This window comes from Scatophagus argus, chromosome 12, assembly GCF_020382885.2.
Source record: "Scatophagus argus isolate fScaArg1 chromosome 12, fScaArg1.pri, whole genome shotgun sequence".
Classification (NCBI taxonomy): domain Eukaryota; kingdom Metazoa; phylum Chordata; class Actinopteri; family Scatophagidae; genus Scatophagus; species Scatophagus argus.
This window is the reverse complement of record NC_058504.1, coordinates 11,545,302-11,570,205: the sequence shown is the minus strand read 5'-3', so window position 1 is coordinate 11,570,205 and position 24,904 is coordinate 11,545,302. Positions and strand designations below refer to the sequence as shown.

The 24,904-nt window shown below is 40.9% G+C and overlaps 1 protein-coding gene across 1 annotated transcript; it reads left to right on the top strand.

The window, feature by feature from the left end:
* Window positions 1–16,563, top strand: LOC124068595 (neuronal acetylcholine receptor subunit alpha-3-like). The gene is made up of 7 exons (XM_046406981.1): window positions 1–260; window positions 12,303–12,442; window positions 12,552–12,596; window positions 12,680–12,789; window positions 13,007–13,214; window positions 13,513–14,535; window positions 16,071–16,563. The coding sequence occupies exons 1-7, from the start codon at window positions 203–205 to the stop codon at window positions 16,194–16,196; spliced, it is 1,710 nt and encodes a 569-aa protein (XP_046262937.1). The 5' UTR covers window positions 1–202; the 3' UTR covers window positions 16,197–16,563.
* The last annotated feature ends 8,341 nt before the right edge of the window (window positions 16,564–24,904 follow it).

The window sequence follows — 24,904 nt, the reverse complement described above, 5'->3', positions numbered from 1 at the left end:
GACGCAGGGGCAGAGGGAGGGGGAAAGGCGGGACGTGCAGAAGTTGCTCATGTTGGCTGGGCGCACCGCGAGTCCAAGCTCTCCAGGCTCGGGAGCGCTGTATTCTTGAAGGGTCAAATACGTCTGTAGTAGCTTAGTGACAAGGCTTTAATCATCGTCATAACATTTTTCAAAGAAAGCATCTCCAAGCGCCGATGTATCGATGAATTTCTCCGGGAAACTGACAACCGTCCTCCTGCTGGTGCTCCTCGCAGCGCAAGGTAAGCGCAGCGATCCACAGTGCGCCGTGGATCAGTGCTGGACTAGCAAAAAGTACCGTACTCGTTACTGTAGGATCCAGTGTAGGAGCCGTCTAGGTGCTTTTGTTATCTTGCTCATGACATTACTTTTAAGGTAATCTGTAGCCACCCCCCCTCCTGCGCCAAGTTACCCCCCCACTTCTCTTCTGGACGAAAGATCAGTTAAAACACTGACTGAACGCTTGGTAAGAGCAGCAGGGAAAATTCAGTCCGGCTGATCAGACAAACTTTACTTGTTATTAATTAAGCACGATGTGTGTAAACAAACTTGGTCGTGATGATGACAAATGAAAACAGGTTTACTTGCTGCAGCTGTCAGCGGAAACATTCTACACGCCTCTTGAATTATTCTGTCACAAGTCACAGCAAAGCAAGAGCTGATGTTTAAAGTGAAGCAAGCCCCCCCTCCTCCTCCTCCTCTTTTAATGTCATGATGCTGTGCGTCCTGTTTTACGTCCTGTATGCTGAGTCCTGCTACACTGAGTTTAGTTTTCTTTGGAGATGACTACATCTGAGTGTGGCATGTCGCATCATAGCTGATACCTCAGCCCCTGGAGCTACAGTGAAGCAGTCATCCATGTATGAAACAGGAACACATGGGTGACATACGTTTTTTCAGCAGCAGCTCATTCAGACTGATTTCATCCCTGGATCCACTTGGACCGCCGTAGCCTGCAGAGGCCAGAGGTCAGAGTTAGGTACAGTACAAATTCTGTGTGAGATGTTTGCTCAAGGGCTTTTCTGCAGACTAGTGTTAGCCAGTAGGGCTTGAAGAACAGCAGCTATAGGTCGTGGTGCAACAGCAAAAACATTAGTGCACGTTATCAGGAAAACTAGCATTTCCCTTGTGGTTTGATACATTGTCTGTAGTTTGTGACATTAAATCACAGCTGGATCACTCTGTCAGACTTTTGTTTAGCTCTCTGTGTGATTCATTTCTTTCATGCGTTTCCAGAATCGCGTCTACACACGTGTGCTATTTCCTTCTATCTTTTGTTAATGTAAGGCTGCCAGTCTCCCAAACTCGCACATTTTGAATTGGGGTCCTTGAATGGCACCCAGGAGACCCAGAACAGAACAAAGAATAGTTAAATGCTTTCAAGCAAAACTTTGCGCTACACTCACACCTAACTGAATGGTTATTTTAATCCTGAATTTCTCATTCACATGAAGAGTGCAGAGATGAAAGTTTTTGGGGAGAACGTCTTTACTGTTGGGAGAACCAAGCGTAATGGTTATCTATCTGTGTGGAGGAAAAAATAACTTGCTTTAAAGTGGTAATATGTTATTTGGCAGCATCTTTCTTCTGTAGTGCTCGCTGCTGCTTTTGGGCTTTAACATCTGTCAGTCAAACCATGTGGGATGTACTTTAACATCTTTTTCCGAGTCTAAGTTGAGTTTCTCTCCTGCCCTACAAAAGCAGAGAGCAGTAACTGCAGAGGCAGTGAAGCTGAGAAAAGGTGTTAAACATTTTCAGACTTCGTGGCAAACTGCTCAACTAAAAGCTTGTAATGTTTTTATTTGATGATACTAGAGATGAGTAATATATCTCATGATAATAAATTATCGGCCTGATAATGGAAAATTAATATTATTGTATATTAATATAAATCTATAAATCTGACCTCTAATGAAATTTAGAGACAATAAATAGATAATACAAATTGTTTTCATGGACTGAACGAGTCTGATACAATAGGTGGTGATATGCACCTTTAAAGCTGGTTTGCAATCTGCCAATAAACACAAACCAGCATAGCCAACTAACAATTTCAGTTGTCTTTACAGCCATTGTTCATAAGACTTTAAAGTATCCCAGTTTTGTTAAGTGTCTGCCTGTCTACTATTGATATTCATTGCAAAATAAATATTATAAATCAGTTTACAATTTAACACATTTAAATATGTATTTTAATAAGTTAGCTTAACCTTGCCAAAAGAAATGAATTCCACTTGAGTCAAACCGCTGAGATGGCAAATAACCTGCTAAGGTAGTTACCATTTTAAAATTCAAATGATGTCTGAGGAAGAGTCATAGTAAGTAAGTTTAGCATTAGCTTCAGCGACCTTTCACTTGATATAACTAGCTGTCTTGCTTTAGCTGTGCACTTGGCTGTTTCTCTGGAAATGTAAAAAGATATCACTAAAAATATTTATTTTAACTGTAAATATATATGTTTACATATATAAAGTCAGTCAGATTCATAGATTCATATGAAAAGTCTATTAGTTTATCCCATACAAACCAGATACAGTGTGCTCTGAAGGAGTAGTTATTCTGACTATAGGTTCAGACACTGCCGTGTTACATGAAACCTTTGTCCCTTTTTTTTTTCATTGCTGTGTTAGTAGTAGTGAGTTTGTCCCAGATGTGGCACCCGGAGTTCTCCTGTGGGAGCAGCACTAAGCGCCATCCTGCTGTCATGCTTCGGTCGTCATGTAAAAACAGTGACTTAGCGCATCCTGTGACCTTATGCAGATTCGGAGTTGAGTGGAGGTGTGACATGTGGGATGGACTCTCACTGTCATTCTCTTTAGCTGGAGAGATTTGTTACAGCTGACTGCTTTCTCACTTTGCCCTTGAGCTGGGTGAATTTGGAAAGGAAAATGAAAACTGTGCCGTGAAAGGATGACAGTGTCAGTCCTGTCATAGTAGAAGAGAGGGAGAGGGAATCTCAAGTGAGAGGGAATCTACTATGTGTCTTTGCTAGTTAGAGGTGGTTGGTTAACTTTGCTATTTTGGGGGTAAGAATGCCAGGAGAATGAAAGGATTTTGCCCTCACCTTTCTCTTCCCCCACTCTGTCCTCCACCTCTCCTCTTCTCCCTCCTTCCCTCAATCCCTCGTTGGCTGTGTGGGCTTTTGCATGATTCTATACAAGGACTGTGTATGCAGATAAGTACCTGAAACACACACACACTCCCAGTGGGGGTCTGATTAGTGGGCTACAGAAGGTATTGTCTCCTGCCTTCCACGATCAGGTGATTTGTCCCCATAACAGAGGAAATGCTGATCCTGCAGTCCATGGAACTGGGGTATTTGAGTCAAAATAGAATCTGGTTGGAGTAGCTTGGAGTTAAGGAGTGAGAGATCTGAACATTGTGGGGATGTTAATAGGAGTTACGATATTCAAAAAAAGAAAGTCGTAGCCTGTGTGACAGATTGTAGGACGCACTGGCATATTTCAGGTTTGAGTGACTGAAATGAGTGAAATTGCGTGATGCATTTCCTCCTGCATCATCTCCAGCAGAAGAAGCTGAGGGAGATGTCCAGCCTATACTTATGTGATCTGCATTAGGTTTCATGCTTCACCCATCTCTCTTAACTGTGCATTTTAATAGGCTGCAGCTACATGTTGACGGTGTCAAGAGCAACTGCTTTTTCTAACAGCAGCAAGTAAGCAAGAAGACAGCAAGTGCAGAGTGCTAATTCAAAAAATACTTCTTAACTGGGCGTCTTAGATCAATGGTGACGGTAGTGGGGCCGACAAAAGGCAACAATCAAATGTTCTTTCTGCCACCAGCGTTGGAAATGGTTTATATTAAGCCTCTGTAGCCTTCTTCTAAGTCTTCTTGTATGAAGTTGTCTGCTTGCGTCACAGCGTCATCAAGAATATTTGCTCCCCTGCCAGACTTAAATGCTCTTCTGAGCTTGGAACTACAGAACAGCTCTCCGGTTTCTCCTCCCAGAAGCAATATAGCTGCAGTGTGCGTGTGTGTGTGTGTGTGTTTCTGTGCGTGTGGCTTAAGCACTGCGTGGTGGCTTCAGGATCCTCTTAACACGATTGTCATGTGATTATAGCAACTGAACCCCTTGCATGGCCCCTTGCACACATACGGCGTAACCACCCCAGGCGGAGGCCTCATTCCGCCCCCTATGGATTGGCTTAAATCATCCCCTCCAACCACACACACACACACACACTTTCACTTTCTCTTTATACAGACGTCTTCCTCCAGACAGCCCTGCTGCCTGATTCCTCTGGGACATCCTGGTTTTCAGTAGCAGTGAAGAACTGAGTCAAGCCTCAGGATGGAGGGGGAAAGGGTGAGAAAGAAAGCTAGAGATGAGATTGAGCAAGACAACAAGTGACTCAGATGGAGGACAGGAATATTTCAGCAACGTACCTCTACTTTTCATCCCCGTCTTTCTTACACATCTATATTTCTCATTGACTTACTTCAGTTCTACCTTGAAGTTGGTGTGTTTTTAGCCATCTGTTTTCCCTTGTGTCTTAAGCAGTTTGTGTGTGTCATGCTGATAACACAAAATGTAGGTGATAACAGGTTACAGTCTCACATGCCATAGCTGTATCTGAGACATTATCACATAAAGTAGGCCTTCAAAATATGTCATAGCTTTGCTATCAGCGTGTGTGGCAGCAGCTTAGTGGGTTTGGTGTCTTGATGTCAAAATGTTGATAATTAACAGAGAATAATTACACTTCCTTCATACAGGTTCATACCACAACACCCACCATACATTTCCTGCAGTTTCCCATCTTCCATCTTGTATTTCATCTCTTTTTGTCTTTGAATCCCTTGTAGGTTTGGCACAGTTTTCAAAAGAAACGATGGTCTTGGTATCCTCCTTATCAGCAGTCCCCTTGTGGATTTTTTTTGTTCAGTTTGAACTTGAACTCTGGGCTTTGACACTTTAGTGAGATTAGCAAAGCATCACCAGGTTAGGTTTCACCATGATGCCCATTTACTGAGCATTGACCCATTGCCCTCATGTATTCACCTTCCAAGGTTTCAAGGCAAACATCTCAACCTTGATGACGAAGGATTTTTAGCTTGCTACAAAAAATATGTATGTAAAGATCCTCCAGGTTCAGTGTCATAGCTTCCTGTTCACAAACAACACAAAAGTAAGCTCTTAATTGATCCATCCAGCCATTTTCCTTTCAGTTACTCATGGCTGGTTGGCGTAAAGCAGCATCTCTTTTGGAATTTTGTGTTGATGGATCCTAAGAATTTCTCAGGTCAGTGTGAGAGAAAGTTAATGGGCATCTTCATTGCCATCTTGAATGACTTCTGTCAGCATTGAAGGGTTAGAGCTCAACATTGCGAAGCTCCTGCTGCCTCAGTTCTCCACTCTGCCTTCAATAATAATTACAGCTGCTGAATCATTTTAACATCACCCTACTCTATGACAAAGATTAAATGTTAAATTCTGTTACAACTCATTTCCTTTTGACAGTTGCTTGTCTTTCCTGAATGGGTCAAAAAGCTACTTTCTAGTTCTTTGTGGTTCCTTGAGAATAGAAACACAGACCTCTACTTAAGGAACATAACAATTTAAAGCATCCATTTCACACTAAGGAGAATGTTGTCATTTTGTTAAGTCTTGATGGCACATTTAGTTCATCTCATGACATCTGAGTTATCTAAGAGAACACAGAAAAACTGTAACAGCCGTGAGATGAATATTTGACATGACAAAAGCACAAGTGGAAATAAAAAAAGATGAGCAATGGCTAAATTCCATTTAGCTACGTCAGTTCTAGGGTCCTTAAGCATGTTGGCTCACTGTCACAGCTTAATGAGACACTTGAATAGAACAGAGCCATTGATAATGTTATTAAATGTTAACACCTGAGCCTTTTCTACTGTGACAATTCAAAATATCTGCTGTGAAAATTGCCTGTTATGTTGAGTGAGAATTATATTGTAGAAAAGACATATTTTCTTTGTGGGTTTTATTGAGGGGGAAAAGATACGAGATTTCTCCGTATTCCATATTGGTTTAGTCAATGCTGCTGGCATGTATGAACAACAGACCTTCTCTGGTCTCACTGCAGAGATAAGGAGACATTAGCACTGATGACTTAATTACCTGCAGCTGTGACTGCAGTGCTGTGAAAGCCAAGCTGTGATTCTGAGTGTAAGACCAGTGTTGCGGCAGTATGGTATTACATTTTTACTTCCTGCTCCAGTAGGCACCCCTATGAATATGGCAGTGGGAAGCTACTTTTATGATTAAACATATATGGTAATCCCTTCTGTCACATGAAAACTCCTTGTTTGAGCTGCGATTCAGCTCTTCAGTATAACAACTGAGTACTGAATTCTAACTCCTTTAGAAGCACTTAACTGGAGTACTGTCACCTCTGTTGCTGAGTGCCTGTCTGAATGTTTAAGAGGCCAGCACTGTGAAGCAAAGTCAATACACCAAGGATATCTTTTTGTTTATCTGCCTTCATTATTACAGCATTTGTATTAGCCTTATTCTTTCAGCTGCAACCCCTTGGGAGCAAATATAACATATAAATATAACAATGTAAAACTGGAACTTTAATATTTTGTAAGTACAAATGCAAGGTTTTGGTGTTTCTGCTGAAGGATGGTATTGACAAAAAAAAGCACAATGAAATGGTTCTCACGCAGAAAAAAATATAGATGAAGAAGACAGGAGTGGGCCCTCCTTCACAGGAGTACACCTCTGTGCACTGAGCTCCGAGAACCTCTATGAATGATAACGGCATTTTCCAGAGAATTGATTGGTCAGTATGCGGTGCTTTTATATATTTTGATCTGTTATCTTGAACATACCCTTAGCTTAGGTGAGCAGCACTTATGTTGCCGTTACCCTGGCGTTGTAGCCATATTAAAATGATGTAACACTGAAACCCCAGGGCTAAACCTTGCTAACCACAAATCTTGCTTTGTAATACAAGCCTCTGCTCACCTTATTCATCAATAATGTGATAAATTCAAATATCATAAAATATGTTGGAATTTTTTGTTGTGCTTCTATTCAATCTCATTGCTTTTTTAATGGAAATTTCATAGGGACTTTTGTTGGAGATCCGTGTTCGCCCTGATCTTGAGGAATCAAATGTCCCTTTGCTGTCTTTGTATGACACACAGCAACATCAGAGTGAATATTCCAGAAAAAATGAGTATTTTTATTATTATTATTGTTTCCAGAGGGCCACTGTGAGATATCAAGTGATTGTAGAGTCATGCATGTTTGCTTTGGCTTGGCTGAGAGATATGTGAAACTGTATGTTGTTGGGATGTTGTGATGCAACCCACATTCTGTCAATTAGTTAGATGTTGTTTTGCTTGGAGTTGGCTTCACCTGCTTAAGAGCATCCATAATGAACATATGATTGGATCGAGCTGCTTAAATATGTTGTTGCCCCATTGCCCAAAACATTTGCATTTGGATAAATGTACTCTATTTTTAATATCTTATATATGCACATTAACCGACCCCAAAACTTGCACATTTTCTCAGATGGAGGCATGGAGGCAAGGATCTATTGAATTTCATGCATCAATGAAAAAAAATCACGTGCTGTTCAGAGTGAACCAAATCAAAGTTGAATGGACATACTTTACATAAATAGGAACGTGTGGGTGCACACGAGAACACGCACAGTTACGTGTATCTACAGCATATAGGCAAGCCATCACACATGAAAACACACATAGGTTCATGGGATAGTCACAGCATGTGCAGTAATCATTGTGGATTCTCTTGTGTGTCATTCAACATGTCACCGTTGCAATCAAAAACCCTGGAGAGCAAAGACACGCTATCTAGCTTTTCTATGCCTGTTCTTGCTGTCACTTTTCTTGTGTCTCTTCTCGCGACTGGTGCTCTCTCTCTTCGTCTTTCTTTGTATCTCTTCTCCATACACTCACACACACACACACACACTGTCAGCAGTGTATTATCAGAGGGTAATTAGTTCCTTCAATGTCCACCACTCTCTCCCAGGCTCATCCTGTTAAGCACATGCCTGATCAAAGAGCCTCCCACAGGCCACGGGTCTGTCTGCAGCTTTATGCTCCTGTAGCAACAAGAGACTGAGACAGACTCACTGTTTGGCTTGCTAATTCTAAATCAATGCAGTTATTTAAGGGTGAAATGCATGACTGCTTGACTTGGGTTCATCCGTGTCGTAACAAAGCCTCATCACTTTGTTGCCACATCACAGAGATGGTAAGGAAAGAGCACATGTCTGGTGAAATGAAACATGACTGTCAAGCTGATTTCATGTGATTTTCATCATCAGAGGCGAGGGCAGTTCTGTCTACAGTGATTAACAACTTTCTTCTAAAGCTTGAGACAAGTGAGCTGATACAAGACAAGACGCATTTGGTTGGTAACGGATTCTGGAGCAAATTTTTTTGACAATCCTAAAATGATTCATTTTTTGCTATGCTAGCAGTGCCTTTAGGGATAGTAGTGTTGGGCAATTCACCATATTGGCCCAGACTGAAATATTTCAAAAACAATGCATCACTGTGAAATTTTGTGCAGACATTCATGGCCCCCATCTGATATATCCCCTTGACTTATATTCATGTGGCCCTCAGGATGAATTGTATAACTCTGGTGATAGTTTAACTTTTTATCCAGCACCACAATCAGGTCAAACTTTTAGCTTGTTCAAACTGGGTGCAAAACTTAACACATTCTAATCAACATCAACTGTATTTTGTATCAACATACTAATGTAAGATGCTGAACATGGTGAATGTTATGCTAAGCTTCAGCATGTTAACATAGTAATCGTTGCATGTTAGCATGCTGACATTAGTATTTAAAAAGATCACAAGGTACAGCCTCGCAGGGCCTCCAGCATTGTAGATGGTTGCTTTAATGCCTTGTTTTAATGTGCACTCTTGATAGACCTGTTATCATTGCTAAAGAGTAAACAACATAATGATCGAAACGTATCAAAGCTTTATGAACCATTTGAAAATATAAGTCACGACAGGATTCACTGCCATTATGTAGGCTATTTTATGGATTTTAACTTTATCTCTATGTTAGGAACTTTACATACATGGATCTTCATAAGTCATCCTTAATAATATTGTAAATTTAGTTTTATCACTTGCAAATTAAATCCTTAAGTTACGAGCAGTAAGAGTAGTGTGCACACTCATCTGAGGTGAAAGAGCAAAGGTTATAATTAACTTTCTTTAAATTAAGGCTGCTTAAGCTCCTAAGTGGCAGGACAAAGAAGGGAATTAGAGGAGTGACTGTGCAAACATAGAAAAAAAAAATATATTGGCTTAATTTTTTTGCCACAGTGAACAAAAGGTCCAATTAATTGACTGATTATAATTGCCCTGGTTTCCCCTCGCCCAATTAGAGGCTTAAACAAGGTTCTGGTGGTGCATCGAATCAAGGAGCAGTGGACAGTTTTCAAGGCAGGTACCGAGAACTGAAATTACACAAAGGTCTCAGGAGAGCGGCCTTTTCATTAAGCTTTAAGACTCAACTCTTTGCTACCAGTGACCTCAGAAAACTTCATGAGAGTTTTGAAGCCACTTTAGTATAATGTAAGTTCTTACCCACAGAGTATTGGAAGAAGATATGACAGGTTTTATTTTATTTTAATTTAGTTAGTTGGCTACTTAGGATAATTATGCCAGTTGAAATAAGACGAATAACTTCTCTAAACTTCTCTGTTTATTCTCTCTTGTGTGAATAAACAGGATGTGGACCTGATCTTCATTTACTTAAGTGGACTTAAATAACTTATGCCTCCAGTGGTCTTGACCATGACGCATGTACTCTCTCTGATCTTGAAATTTATCATCAAAAATTTGAGGGTGCTGTGGGAAATAAGGATTTTAATTCAGTCGTAAGTGTGATGTACAGCATATTGGATAAATGTAATACTTATTCCTCTTTTTGTTGCAACATTCTATTCATTTCGTTTTTATTTTGACCTTTATGTGGGACTAAATATTAGAAGGGTGTTTGGTTATGGCTTTATGTGCACCAGATGTTGTGATTATGTAAGTGTTGTGAGTATTTTGTAAATTTTTATCTCAGTAAGCTGAATCTACCCCTGAGCTGTGTTTGTCAACCGTGAGAGGAAATTAAAATTGTTTTTAAAACCTGTAAAATGAAAGAAATGTAAAAATACACTGTTTCTGTACTATCATTGTTAGACTCCTACACACTTCAGATTCAGCTTGCATGTCAGCTAACAAGGGATAAACATCAGACACATTATTATCTTCCGGGCCCTGGCAAGTATGATTTTGTCAACATGAGCAAAAGAACAGTATGAAGAACGAGAGAGAGAGACAGACTGTAATTTGAGATGATGCAAGCTATTCATCTATGTCTACTCCCAATGGCAATAAAGAGGCAAACTTCTTTATGACTTTACTGTATGGACAGTGAATATAAAATATTTGTTTCAGCAGAGGCTCTTAAAAAAAGATGTTTATGACAGTACCCTTCCTACTGAAAGTTTATTTTTATTTAAGATATGTGGGTGTTTTGTTGGGTATTGTAGCATTGGATTAAATTAGTAATGTTAAAGTACAGTGTATATCAGAAATAAAAATAGAGTTAGGATCCTTGGCTAAGAAGGAGGTCCTTCTGACAAAAAAAAAAAAAAAATCATAATTCTGTTACCACCACCTATTTAAGCAATCTTACCCTTCAAGTAGACTGTCTTAGGTCACTTAGTTTGTTAACTTGTATTAAATCATTGCATTTTATATTTCTAATTCATAGTTTTTGCCAGTTATGTCTGCTATATAGCTGATTTTTTCTGAAAAGATTTGTCACAACTAACCTATTTGTTGTATTTAGGCCGTTATTCCTGGTAGAACAAGTTCTAGTAATAAGACATGACACACAAATTATTGTGATATGATATCTTTGAGGATGAGGAAGAGAAAATTGACAGGAAAATAATCAAAATAAGGTTCTGAGCCAGTTGTACATGCTTCTGGTTTGTAGAGAGTTAACTGACAGAAAGAAAGTGTCCCATTAAAGGACCATGTTTTATTTATTTGTTGTCAGGGAAACAAACCTTTTCAGTGAATGTGGCTATTTGTGTGTATATGGGTTGTGCCCCATTTGCCCTTTTTGTAAAGCTTGTTCTCTTCCATCTCTAAAAGGGTTCATGCAGCTTTATAAGTGCAAGTTTGATGGTTTTGGGACTGTGTTGGATTATGTGTGCGTCACTTCTTTGGATTGAAAGCTGTGATGGAAGAGGGTGACCTCTTCTTTTCAAAAGTCAGCTCAGAATCCAAGGATGTACAGATGGGCTGACTACCAATAAAAAAAAGATGAACATATCAAAGGAAAGATGCGATAAAGAGACTGGGATGAAAATTCAGAGGATGTTCAAAGAAGATTATGTGCATGTCCATGTTATTCTGTGGTAAGGTGTACAGGATTTGAAGCTCATTGATTTCTCAAGTTGTGCTGGTGGTGTGAGTGTGTGCTGTCCCAAGTGAGGCAACATTTTCTGCTTGGACAGCTGTGGATCTCTGAGAGATCAGAGGCACCAATTACTAGCGGCAGCTTTACACAATATGACCTTCAGTCTAACCTTACAACATCTGCACACACATGCACTTCTTCAGACAGTGGACCATTTTTTTCTCTAAAAGCTTCCTTCTCTCCTCAGTCAAACAGCTGAAATGCCTTACAAAACGCACTTCAACCTCTCACAGCCTTCACTCTATCCAGAGCAAAGACACATTAATTAAACAGTGAATGGAAATTCTGTTCATCTTCGTTGTACCTGAGAATTGGCAAAAGCAAATATTTCAAACCTGCAGGAAATCAATTAAAGCTTCTTTTGAAAAGGTGCCAAATTTTTTTACAGGCTTGCTTTTGCAACCATTTGTGGGAAGGTAATAGTCATCTTTGTATCTCTGGAGATTTTCTTTAGCAGACACTAATGATAAATGTTTTTAGTGATTAACCTTCTTAGATGATTAACCTTCTTCATATTCAAATTCTCAAAAGGCTCCTTGATGTTCAGACTTTAACACAGTAAATGCAAAATGAAAACTCCCAACTTTCAGCCATAAGTGAGAACCACAGACAGACAGAAAAACATTGATATAAAGCTTTATTTGGGGTTAGTGAAGAGACATTAAGACTCCTCATACTGTGTGACAAAATCATCCTGTTAGTAAGCTGAGGTACCAAGGGTTTGGAACGCTTGAAAAAAAGTCACCCTTGCATCTCTTCTTCTTCTTTTTCTTTGTTTCGTCAGGCTGTTTTTCATCTAAAGGGGAGGATAGATTATTTCGAAGGTTGTTCAGGAGGTATAACCAGTTCATCCGACCAGTGGAGAATGTATCTGATCCAGTCACGGTGGAGTTTGAGGTCTCTATATCGCAACTGGTCAAAGTGGTAAGAGTAGAGAGTGAACAGCTTTTTGTCTCAAACAATGGCATCATTCAAAACATTAATCAAGTTCCTTCTCTGTTGTTGACCAATTTGCCCCTTTTTGTCCTTACAGGATGAGGTGAATCAGATTATGGAAACCAATCTGTGGCTGAGACATGTGAGTTAAGTTTATCCTTTATGTGATATAATTGGTGCTACCACATTGTGTGTGCTCAGTGCGTTATGCTGTCTGACTTTTAGGTCTGGAACGACTATAAACTGAAATGGGCCCCCGCTGAATATGATGGGATTGAGTTCATACGAGTTCCATCGAATAAGATTTGGAGGCCAGACATTGTTTTGTATAACAAGTAAGTTTTAGTGCACAAATGCCAAAGATCTTTTATGCAGCAGCTACTCATCATCTGGTTGGAGTGTCATGCTGTAGTTATTGTCACATTGAATTCAGAGTTAGCCCTCAAGCTGCTAAATGCTAATGTTATTTATTTATGCTCTCCATCTTCTGACCTTTTGAGTTAAGCTTTGTAATGGCCTTTAAGTGTAATGACATTTATATCTCTCTCACAGTGCTGTGGGTGACTTCCTTGTGGAGGACAAGACCAAGGCTCTGCTGAAGTTTGATGGCACCATCACCTGGGTTCCTCCGGCTATTTTCAAATCCTCCTGCCCCATGGACATCACCTACTTCCCCTTTGACTACCAGAACTGCTCCATGAAGTTTGGCTCCTGGACCTACGACAAGGCCAAGATTGACCTGGTGCTCATTGGCTCGAAGGTCAGCAGGAGTCACAGAGACCATGGCCGTCTTGCAGCTGTGCAACTTCATTCCTCATATCATGTTTGTTTCATAATAGTTGTTATCCTCGTGAGAACATTTCAGAACAAATATTCTTTTTTTTAATGTGCTCATAGGCTCCATTTAGACAAAAAGCTCTTATTTTATGTGAGAAAACTTTCAGTGAAGTGTCAGAATTTACATTTTAATTTTCATACAAAGTAACTCCTGCTTTTAAAATGTTTTCTTCCCCCCCCCGAAAACAATTTCTATTCACTTCACATTTTCATTTCGTCAGGTGAACCTGAAAGACTTCTGGGAAAGTGGAGAGTGGGAGATCATTGATGCACCAGGATACAAGCATGACATCAAGTACAACTGCTGCGAGGAGATCTACCCGGACATCACCTACTCCTTCTACATCCGCCGCCTGCCTCTCTTCTACACCATCAACCTCATCATCCCCTGCCTCCTCATTTCCTTCCTCACAGTTCTGGTCTTCTACCTCCCGTCTGACTGTGGAGAGAAGGTCACCTTGTGTATCTCCGTCCTCCTCTCCCTAACTGTGTTCCTGCTGGTCATCACTGAGACCATCCCTTCGACATCGCTCGTCATCCCTCTGATTGGCGAGTACCTCCTCTTCACCATGATTTTTGTCACGCTCAGCATCGTCATCACTGTTTTTGTGCTGAATGTCCACTACCGCACCCCAATGACTCACACTATGCCAGAGTGGGTGAGGGCTGTGTTTCTTGGGGTGCTCCCCAGGGTGATGTTGATGAGGAGGCCTATTGACCAGGGCTGCTCCGCCCCTGCCAGTATTACAGGAGGGACGGGTGGAGGAGGAGGAGGAGTAGGGACCAGTGGAGGGAACAAGAAGAGAAAGAACAGCACAGGAGGAGGAAGTAGTTCAGGGAGTGTGAGTGTTGGGGGTATAACTGGGGGTGTGGCATGTCCACCGCTGGATGGAACGGCAGCAGGAGGGGGAGGGGCCACTTCAGCTGGTGGCTCCATGAACTGTGTGGAATATGGCGAGATGAACCGTGACATGAACCGGGATATGAACAGAAGGTGCCCCTATAGGGGCAAGGAGGTACCGACTCCTGTCCCTCCCCCAGTGGTGCCACCTCCTCCACCCCAGGCACCCCAGACACAGGGGCCCCAGGAGTCAGAACTGCCCAAGCTGCCAAGGTCCCTGAATGCCCCCTCACCCGTCAGCGCTGTTGTTGCCTTCTCTGTGGTGTCGCCAGAGATCAAGCAGGCCATAGAGAGTGTGAAGTACATCGCAGAGAACATGAGGACTCGCAACAAAGCCAAAGAGGTACAAAAGCGAGTTCTCGTTGTCTGTGTTTTTTTTTTTTAAAGCCGATGATTAGATTATGTCTTGATTAACCAGGCAACAGCAAACTAATGTGAAACTAGAAATGGAAATTGGCCCATAGTGACACAGAAATGTACTGACCTTTGCCCATTTATTTACAACATCTTCACAGTTGAAAATCTTCTAACACTGTAAAACCATGATTTAGTTTCACGCTGAAAGTTCACAAGTATGCAGGGATCAGAGTCTGAGAAGATCTTCTTCCTCTCTTTGAATTTTTTATCAAACAACTGCAACAAATTCTTGTACCAGGAGGCACTGTTTGGATAGAGATCTGCCTCCCTCTGCACTGTTGGAAGATGTTATCAAGTGTTCATAATCCAAGTGAAACTGCATTGAAAACCATAATACTGTTTCTAGAAAAGTAGAATTCTTTGCATCCTTTTCATTTGTAAGAACAATAATCCTGAATATGAGATACTATATAATATATATATCATGCTCCATACTTTCTTTTCAATTTGTATGTGTGTGGCAGTTGACAGTGCAAATACAATCAAAATTTATCGCTGCACAACAAATGAGTTGACTTCACAAAATGACTTTAGTGTTTAAAAATATTTGCTTATTTGTGGGGTAAATTAAAGATAATAGAAATAGTACAAAACAAAACATTGCAGAGTGAGTTGCTGCACTAAGATAAACTCGGTCTGCCAGGAAGATGACGGAATGAAATGACCTCCAGGCCAGCTGAACCTGGTCCTTACCATGAACCTAAAACCTAAAAAAAAAAAAAAAAAAAAATGGTTGACCTTGTGGAGACCACATTTTTCTGCCCAAAATGTACACAGCTCACAAATGAACTCTCACAACAACAAAGCTGTACTGTATGTGTGTGTTATCTCTGCAGTATTTATATTCCTACCTGGCTTAGTAAATGGTGCAGAAAGCGTTTACACAGAGCCATAAAGGGAGTGTAAAGCTGCTTGTTGGTTGCAGATGGAGGGCTTTGCGTTACGCCTCCAGCACATTCTGGATGGCTCTGATATGTTTGTCGCTTCGGCTCCATCTTTTCTTAGCAAACCTGGGATCTTTCTCTGATGCATGCAGAATAGCCATACTGCCTCCTCCATAGGCACACAATGGCATTACGGTCAGTGCAGCCGTGATCCTATTGTCCACACCTAACTGATAAAGGAATCATCATACACACACACACTACAAAGTACTCGCACAATATTCAGATGTAGTAAACACTAAGGGTTCTTTCAGCCTCTCTTGCAGAGAAACACACAAGCTCACACACATGCACACCCCTTATAGCCATCTAGCTCCAGTGTTGACACAGTGACATCGAGTGAATGTGGCAGTTTGTGTTGTTGCTAGAAATTTCACAATTACCATTAAGCAAAAAATGCTGGGAGCATTTTAGGGAGGAGAGGGAGCACAGTGCTATTGTATATAAATTAGTGTGCCCTGTATATGTTGTATTTGTTTCCACTTAAACACAAGCTAAATTCACTTCTTTTCCTCAGGTGGAGGATGATTGGAAGTACGTCGCAATGGTCATTGACAGGATCTTCCTGTGGGTTTTTGTGACCGTCTGTGTGCTGGGAACACTGGGACTCTTCCTCCAGCCGCTCATCAGCTTCTTGAAATGAGACGCTTGTCTTTGTCATTTCTCTTTCTCTGTCTTTTTGTCTACTTCTGTCTATGTCTGCACCTCACTTGAATTAGCCCTCCTGCAGCTCTTTCACATCAAACACTGGGCTGTCTTCTCTCTCCTTTTCTGGCGTTTAGTCTCCTCTTTCTGTCTCTTGCTCTTCTCTGGGACTCCATCATCAGCCATCACTTCTAGCCCTCAGCCGTCTCTTTCCTCACATGACTTACCCTGATTTCCCCATTTCTCCTTTGCCTTGCCCTGTCAATGTGCACGCGATCCTCCTCCCCATTGCTGTTCTTTCTGACGTGATTATCACATCTGTTCTCCTTTCCTTTTCTCGGTTTCTTGTCCTCTTGACCTGTACCTGCCTGTCTTCTACATCGTTGGGTAGCTATTTAAGTAATTATTATTAAAATAATTACTGTAGAAGTACCTCTTAAGATACAAATCACCGAGAAAGAACCTGAATACATTCTTGTGTCTTGCAGTAGCACTTTGTCATTGTAAGTCTGTGCAGTGAAGACAATATGTGTTACAGTATGTCCATCTATAATTTTTAAGTTAAAGACTCCAGTGTAAGGATGCATGATAACACATCTACATAAAGGCTTTAAAATGAAATATCAGTATTGTCAGAAATCATTTCTGACATTAGCACAAATAAGATTACACCTGACGTGTGTGTGTGTGTCTGTGGTCTGGAGGTTTTTTGAGCTGTCTGAAACAGAAAAGTTTCTTTTTATCGTATTTTATTTTTAATTAGTGCTCTGCGTCGGTCATGTGAGGAGCATCCAAATTGTACCTCAATTCCGTCAGAACCAGAACCACCAATTTAATTGCCCATCATGACAACCGTAATTGTGATTGCTACGATGAATTTATGAAGAACAAAGAGAAACTGTTAAAAAAAGAAAAGAAAAAACTTTCAGCAGTATTTGTCATATTTTGCCCAATGAATGCGTACTTTCTGAAATGCATTGTATATCTGCAGGCCACCTTGGGCATATATCTGTATTTGCATCAGCATTAGACAAAAAAATCCAATATCATGCATCCCTACTTCAATATTTTCTGACAGCTGGTAAGAATAAGATGTAAGGAACTAATAATAAGATGTTGTGTGCCACTTTTTCTTCAGATGTTTTTTTTTTTTCTTCTGTGTTTGCTGTCCATCATGTACATACGTTTGTATGATAGAACTGAGTTATGCATGGCTTCTGAGAAGGACACTGGCTATGGCTGTACACACACGATGTGTTTCTCATGTTTTCACATCAAGTATGATTGCACATTACACATGTTCTCAACTTCTCTCCAAACTTACAGTGTATAGAAACACTTTAAATCACATAATGTAGATTAAACTTGTAAAAAGACTTAAAAAGACCAAACTGTCTCAAGTTATTTCTAATAATACAGAAGGTCCTGGGCTGTGTGTGGAGTTTACAACTTCTCCCTGAAGCTGTGACATCTTCTGATTGGTCTAGTTGCCTCCAACGATCAACCTGTCCCAGATACTCCCTGCCTCTTTCTGAAACTTGAGATCACCCATAACAGGATGTGGAAAATGTAAGAGAGTGTAGAAACAGATGGGTGGATGAGTGATTGGGGATAGATATAATGTATGGAACACATCATTTTAATGCAAATAAGGCCCAGAAAGAAGAAAGGAGGAACATTTTTACGTCAAGTAACAAGGAAAAGGTTTCAGACCAGAAAGCCTGGACTTTTTCAATATGCAACAATTAACAATTAACCCATTGTATTATGACAATATAACACAAGGAATATAAATGTAAAGGCTTTACAGAAGCTGTTTGTACAATACTATAACACACACTTACACAGCAGTACTCTTATCAAAGAAAAATCAAATTTGTTATGCTTCTGTAGCATTTAATACCGTTTGCAAAGCCTACTAAAAAGCACGTAATTTTGCAGACTTTTGCAGACTATTGACTTCTTTCACTTTCGGAAGTGTTAGTTTTGGCAAACCCTACAACAGTCAAAGATCTGTTGGTGACAGATGGATGATTCTGGTGTCTTTTTCCTCATTATATAACAAAAATATGATTATTGACTGAAACTCCAGCAGCAGTCCAACTGACTAAATGATTAACTTGTGACTGGAAACACTTCTGAGAAAAGGATATTTCTCAGTGACACAGGACATTTCACCACCAGCCTCTGCAGCTGGGTCTCACAATTACAAGACTGCCATTGTGGTGTGCAGGTGGTCATGATGTTGTATTAGATACAACTGAATGAGTTTGTAGCCGCTGGTCACTAAAAAGGAAAAGAAAAAAAAAAGGGAATCATTATATTGGGCAGGAGGGTGAGGTGAATGGGAGTTAGCCAATTGGTGAGGAAACAGTGATGTTTATTTTGTTCAAGTCCTGATATGAGACAGGCCATATGACTCCCTGGTGTTCAAGAATGAGGACACAATGCACACATATGAAGCCGTGTGAGTTAGGTCCCATGACGTGTACATAAATACAAGAACTGATGAATTTCCACGCCAGTGAATATGGTCTTCTTTAATTTATTTCAGACAGACAAAACTACTGCACCAACATGCAAGCATAGAACAGATTTATTAGAATTTAAGGTATTGATGATAAAATTTTGTTTTTAATTTACTGATTCTGAGTCTTACTTTATCAATTGTTTTTTCTTTTCTTATCCATCTTTTAATTTTATTTTTTGATAGTGAAAAGGTTTTTTATAGATGATGCAATTTTGAATCAAATAATTTATCAAATTTCCTGTCATCTCTCCATTATCACCTATCAAATGAAGACATAAAATTCTACCCAAAATATATCAAGAAATATTTAGGACGGACTTGAACTGTATTTTTATGCACTACTTGAGGAAACAACCAGAACTCACAGTCACACACACACACACACACACACACACGCACACACACTCACTGGTGCACGCTGGATGAAGTGAAACTCCATGTGGCCAAAATTGCATCTCCAAAGCAAAAGCACAGCAAAGCATTTTTCTTTGAAGCTCCCCTCTTTTTCAGACTTATCCCTCTTCCCCTCCCTCTATGAAAGGTCACGGGTGAGTCTAAATGTGCCTGTCAGCACTGACACACACACACACTCACACACAGAAAGTCCAGGAGGGCAAAGGCACAGTCCTTTTCCCCCTTCAGTCAGATGGGAGTCTGATTCTGGCTTTGAATTGGCCCACCCTGTGGCTCCTAATAGCTACTCTACTCACATTTAATCCTTATATGCAAGTACTGAATGAGTGTGTGCATGTTCCTTTGTGTGTGTGTGTGTGTGTGTGTGTGTGTTGGGATGGGGGTGATTACGCATGTCACCTGAGGAAATTAGAGTAAGAAACAGAGACAGAGAGAGAGAGCATGTTCATGTGAGTCCACATGAGTGCTCAGCAGCATGGATCTTGCTATATGCGGATTATGGGATGGATGGAGTCTAGTTATAAATATGGAGATGCAGCAGCCGTACAACAGCCACACATAGCATCCCATCAGTCTCAGTCTGCTGCCTGACGGGGTCACACCAGCGACTGGCTGCCACAGAATGAAGAGATCAGCCAGAGAACCTGCTACTCCAGCTATATTTGGACAGAATTTGTGTGATTAATGCATGTTTTCTCTCGCTGGCTCTCCCTCCACTTAGAGTTGCCCTTGAACTCTTTTGACACAGAATGAAATGGCAAACACGCTTGACAACGGTGTCTTTTCAACACTGCGTTCTTTTCAAATCTGATTTAAAACTCCCGTTTCTACTAAACAATCACGTGCCTCTTTGGATATCACTTTTGAAGGATTTCAAGACTGCTTCTAGAACGCTGCAGCCACTTTAATCTGAATTTGTAATGGTGTAAGTCTGATATTTTAAAGCTGCGCATCCTTCTTGAATGATTAGACTGGCAGTTTGAGCGAAGCAGAGCACAGCAAAGCTCCGGGTGCTAAATTGAGGGATAATACATTATTAAGCCAGCCACATGGATGAATATTTTACATGAGTCTTCACTCTGGACGCCGACTGTTAGCACACAGCTCCTAGATTGCAGGACTCCGGGATGACGGTCTTGTCACAGCATGTGTGTCTGTCGGATCTCATTTCATGCTTTTTGTTTGGTTTCTGTGACCAAACCTTTTGGTAAATAAATTATAATTATTTGCATGCTTTTGGGGGGCAAATTTTAACACCTTGTGGATGAAATAAAATAAAATTCTCCTCTTTCTGTCTCACCCTCTCAGTCTTTCTACAGTAGTTTGGCGAGACCCTGGCTACCAAGAAGCAAGGCTGTGATAAGAGGACATCTGCAGTGGGCCACTGAAGCATGCTGGGAAAAGTTAGGCTGGGGATGAAGGGTGAGATGGGAGCACAGTGCAGAAGGGTGGATGGTGAATTAGGGTAGTCTCTTGTGTCGTCAGGAACAGAACTTTACGTGCCCGCGGCCAGTCGACCGTGGATAAGTAAAAGAGACTCTCCTCTAAATAATTCATTCCAATGGGAGCCTTACGAACACATGCACACACACACACACACACACACACACACACAGGGTTCTCTCATACACATAAATGGTTGCTTCTTGATGTAGAATCTGCACACACATTCACACATGGTTACAAAGAGCAGGCTTCTAATTTTACTCTCTGATGAATATTTATAGATGGATGAAGAAACATTGTCTTAGAATTCAGAAAAAGCGTTTTGGTGGAGCAACAAAAAATGATTTTGGCACTTTTTGGGTTTGATAAAAAAAAAAAAACCCACAAAAACATCACAGACATTTTTTAGAGAAATACATGTTTCTATTGATTTTTTTCCCCCCACTTACAGGAAAGTGGAAAAAAAATATATCTTTCCATTTTTGCATGACATGTATTGTTTGACAAGGAGAGGTGTGTGGTATGGAACATTAATTTTTATAGTATTTTCCTTAAATCTCTTAATCAAAAGGATTAATAAAGGAATTGACCTCCTGAAAAAGCTGCACTGTATTTATCCCGTATGTTGCTGATGTATCATTCAGATTTGTTTTTGATATATGGCACATCAGGAAAAGCTAAAACATAACAGGATGGGAAAAAATACATTTAGACCTGCACCAGTAAGCAGCTTTTCATGACTATTACACTAGCAAAGAGACATGCAAACTCATGTGGAGTTGGAGTTCTGGTGTTTACAAGTAGATGGACCACCTGCTGAGAGCTGAGGCGATTCAAGGAAATTAAGCAGACAAGCACCATGTAACACATACAGGTCAAAAAACATTTGAGACAAAGAAGGAAAAATGGAGGAAGAAAAGGAGAAAGACGTCTTAAACGTGAACAGTGGTTCATTCGTGGTGCTATTGAATAAAATCTGTCTGATCACTTGTTTTTTTTTTGGTTGCATGCACTGATTTATCTCGTGTGTTTACTGGTAAAGAAACAAACAAACACCTGTGCACCGTCCCTGTCTGAAGTGTTTGTCTGTAGTCTGTCAACCACGGCTTCATAATTTAAATGTGTGACACTATTTTAAAGGATACGGGATTCATGGTGCGCTTTAAGAGGAGGATCGGCACCTTGGATAGCAACAGCAGCTATGAGTCCTGACCCGTGCGTTTTCAGCACCTCGGACAGCAGCACAGGAACATGAACAGAGCTGAAGTCTGAAAGTTCACTGCGACGCACCTACTGCTGCCAATCAGCAACGGTGACTTTGGATTATAAAAGAAGCGGGCAGGCTGCTGCCTAACAAGAAAGTTTCCACCATACACCTTTTGTTTAATCACTAGAGAGGCTTTTGTTAATACAACAACCCTGTGGTGTTTTTATGGCACAGCTGAGTCCCTTTTTGTGTGTGTGTGTGTTGCTCAAACACATTTCCTGAAAAGAGACTCTGTTGCAGAACTATAAGAACGCGTCGACAAGCTGTCAGGAAGGAAAAGCAGTAACTCAACATGGAGATGAAAGGAATGCACCATAGTTGTAAAGTAAGCCTGTGTTTTTGGATAAAAACACAAAGACGGGATTTTGTGAGGATCCAGGGGGTTCACTTTCCTTCTGGACCTCACACTGGTCTGATATCTGGTCCCTGAGCAGCTCTTTCTTTTGCGTTTGCCATTAATGTGAACGGCAAATTTCAATTTGGCGTCACTCAACCATCCATTTGCTCACAGCGTTGTGTGTCAGGAGCAAGAGCGAGGATGTAAATACAATGTGAAGTCTTTTTCAAGGCACCATATACACACTGCATATGTGAGTGCGTGACAGGCGGAGCCTCATTGTCTGTCTGTCTGTCTTGTCCAGAGGCGATTGAAGGTTACACAACATTTCTGTGACTCTTGATGAGAAATGGAGACTGATTTCTCCCGGGACAGCAAGCACTATGAACTCCTCATGGGCACAGACACAGAGAGACAAAACACACACTCAGCCGTCCACTTTGTTGACACCCCAGGGTGCAAAGCCCTGTGGAGTAACCACATCACCGGAGCACACATACATGCTCACATGCAGATAAACATAACCCACTCACAGACAGACAGGCAGATGCACACACTTCAGACCACGTGAGGACCTTTTAACCAAGCAGCTTTACCTGCGAGCATGTTTGCGTGATGATCAAGACAGGTGGACAGTCACAATGTCACACAAGTCTACGCATTCACACGCACACACAGAGACACTCGTGCAAAAAAACACAGACATACACACAAACACATGAAGCACAGCTGACTCACATGTTCAGTGTGCCAGAATTCATTTACTCTCTCCCAACTGACTCTGGACTGAAGTGTTCTGGCGCACACACACAAGGTGGGTCCTTGTGTGTGTGCGCCAGAACACTTCAGTGGGTGGGTCCTTGTGTGTGTGTGTGACTGTATAAATCATTCACTCTGTTGAATGTGACTATATGAGCAGATTTATAACCTCCCCCAGCACACACACACACACACACACACAACAGCACTTAAAAGCACCATATTTACCCATTTACACCCTAAATAGTTTTTTAAATATCTTTTTTGTTGTTGTTAAAGAACATTTGAATCTATTAAAGACTGACGTGAAACCTGTGTTGTTACACACATTGCTGTTGCACATGACGATTGCTCCTTAGTCGCGGCAGCAGCACGTTGTCTGAAGGAGACAGTATTGTAACACTGTCTGGCAGGCTTGAGTTTCAAACAATCGGTGGCCTTTTCCTCTCATCACGTCAATCACACTAGAACAAAAGGAAAATCAGAGCGAGATGGACGTATCACGTTAGTGCTCAATAAATATTTTGTGTGTCTGTGTGTCTGCTGCTAAGTGAAAACGCTCAGTTTGCTTTCCATAACAGTGACTGACCTTGAACTCTTTTATAATCAACATCCGGTCCTGAAAGTCATCCATCCCAGAATGCACTGGGCGCATGCTGAGTTGCCACTTTCCTCTAATCCATCACTTTCCTTTTAAGTCCCTTCTAACTTTTTTTCTTCTAATCATTCCATCTATTTTGCTCTGCAGTTCTTTGGTACTTTATGATGTTTAAAATATCAAATATGCGAAATCTTGCATGATTGATGATCGGGGATCTTTGCATCAGATGACTTAAAAGTTTGACTAATTCCATGAAGTTTGCATCCCTATTGATACTCCAAAGCTTTGAAAGTTATCAGGTTTTCCCTTAATGTTGCTGGTGGTATTAGTGGGCTAATAGCATTAGCATGTGTGAGACCACTGACTTTGTTTTTCCCTTTGAAGCTTGTGTGAAATTTCATATCCTTTGCTGCCTTTATCACCATTTAAAAAAAAAAAAAAAAAAAATCCTTAAAATAACAAACAGATTAAGATTAAACCTTTCGAGACAGAGCTTTATTTATGAAACATTTATGCACCAAGCCAAATTATGCAGACTTTGATTATGAGCTCAACAACGGCTGACAAAACGAAAACAACACTCACTTACACACACACACACACACACACACACACACACACACACACACACACAAACACATGCAGAGAATGTATTCTCCCTTCACTTTCTGTCTTCTCTCTCACTTTCTGTCTCTCACACACATTAGCTAATACAGAAACATGCACACACACACACACACATTGTGCAGCTGCCCACAGTCGTCTGGGAAGGGGCCGGCAGGTTTCCAGCCCGCGAGAATTTATGTTTCCGAATGATTAGAGGCGAGGCGTACGGGACGGTCTCGGAGGCAGCAGCTGCCCGCCCCACAGCTCCAAGTGGAGCAGAAAATCAGGATAATTTCATTGTGATAATCAGCCTCCCGTTATCCCCGTCGCTTCAACTCATGAAGGAGGAGAGAAGGGAGCACAAGAGAGAGGGAGGGTGTGACAGAGAGAGGGAGAGGAAGGCATAAAAATACAAAAGAGAAAATGTGGGCTTCATGCCTGCTTAGCTGCAGAATTTTATGCGAGTGTGTGTGCTGAGTGTTTGTTGAAATCTCGAGTGCCTATATTTTATGTGTGGTCTTATTTATCTAAATGGCAATCACAGAGATTTCTGCCTGGATTTTTTTGTTTTGTGTTTTGTTTTTTTACTGACTCAAGAAATGAAAATGAAAAATCTACTAGTCATTCACCCACTCAGTATTTTCACTTCACTCACAGTTCCTCTGGATAGCACAACTATCAAAGTCCCAATGAAAGCTATTGTCATGAACTCACTTAACTTTCAGAGGCGCTTCTCTGCACTGTTC

Bases quoted from the DNA above. Each gene is read 5' to 3' on its own strand.
- LOC124068595 (XM_046406981.1), top strand. From the start codon at position 203: ATGAATTTCTCCGGGAAACTGACAACCGTCCTCCTGCTGGTGCTCCTC. The intron at 12,597-12,679 runs GTGAGTTAAGTT...TCTGACTTTTAG, and splicing joins CCAATCTGTGGCTGAGACAT to GTCTGGAACGACTATAAACT. The intron at 12,790-13,006 runs GTAAGTTTTAGT...TCTCTCTCACAG, and splicing joins GACATTGTTTTGTATAACAA to TGCTGTGGGTGACTTCCTTG.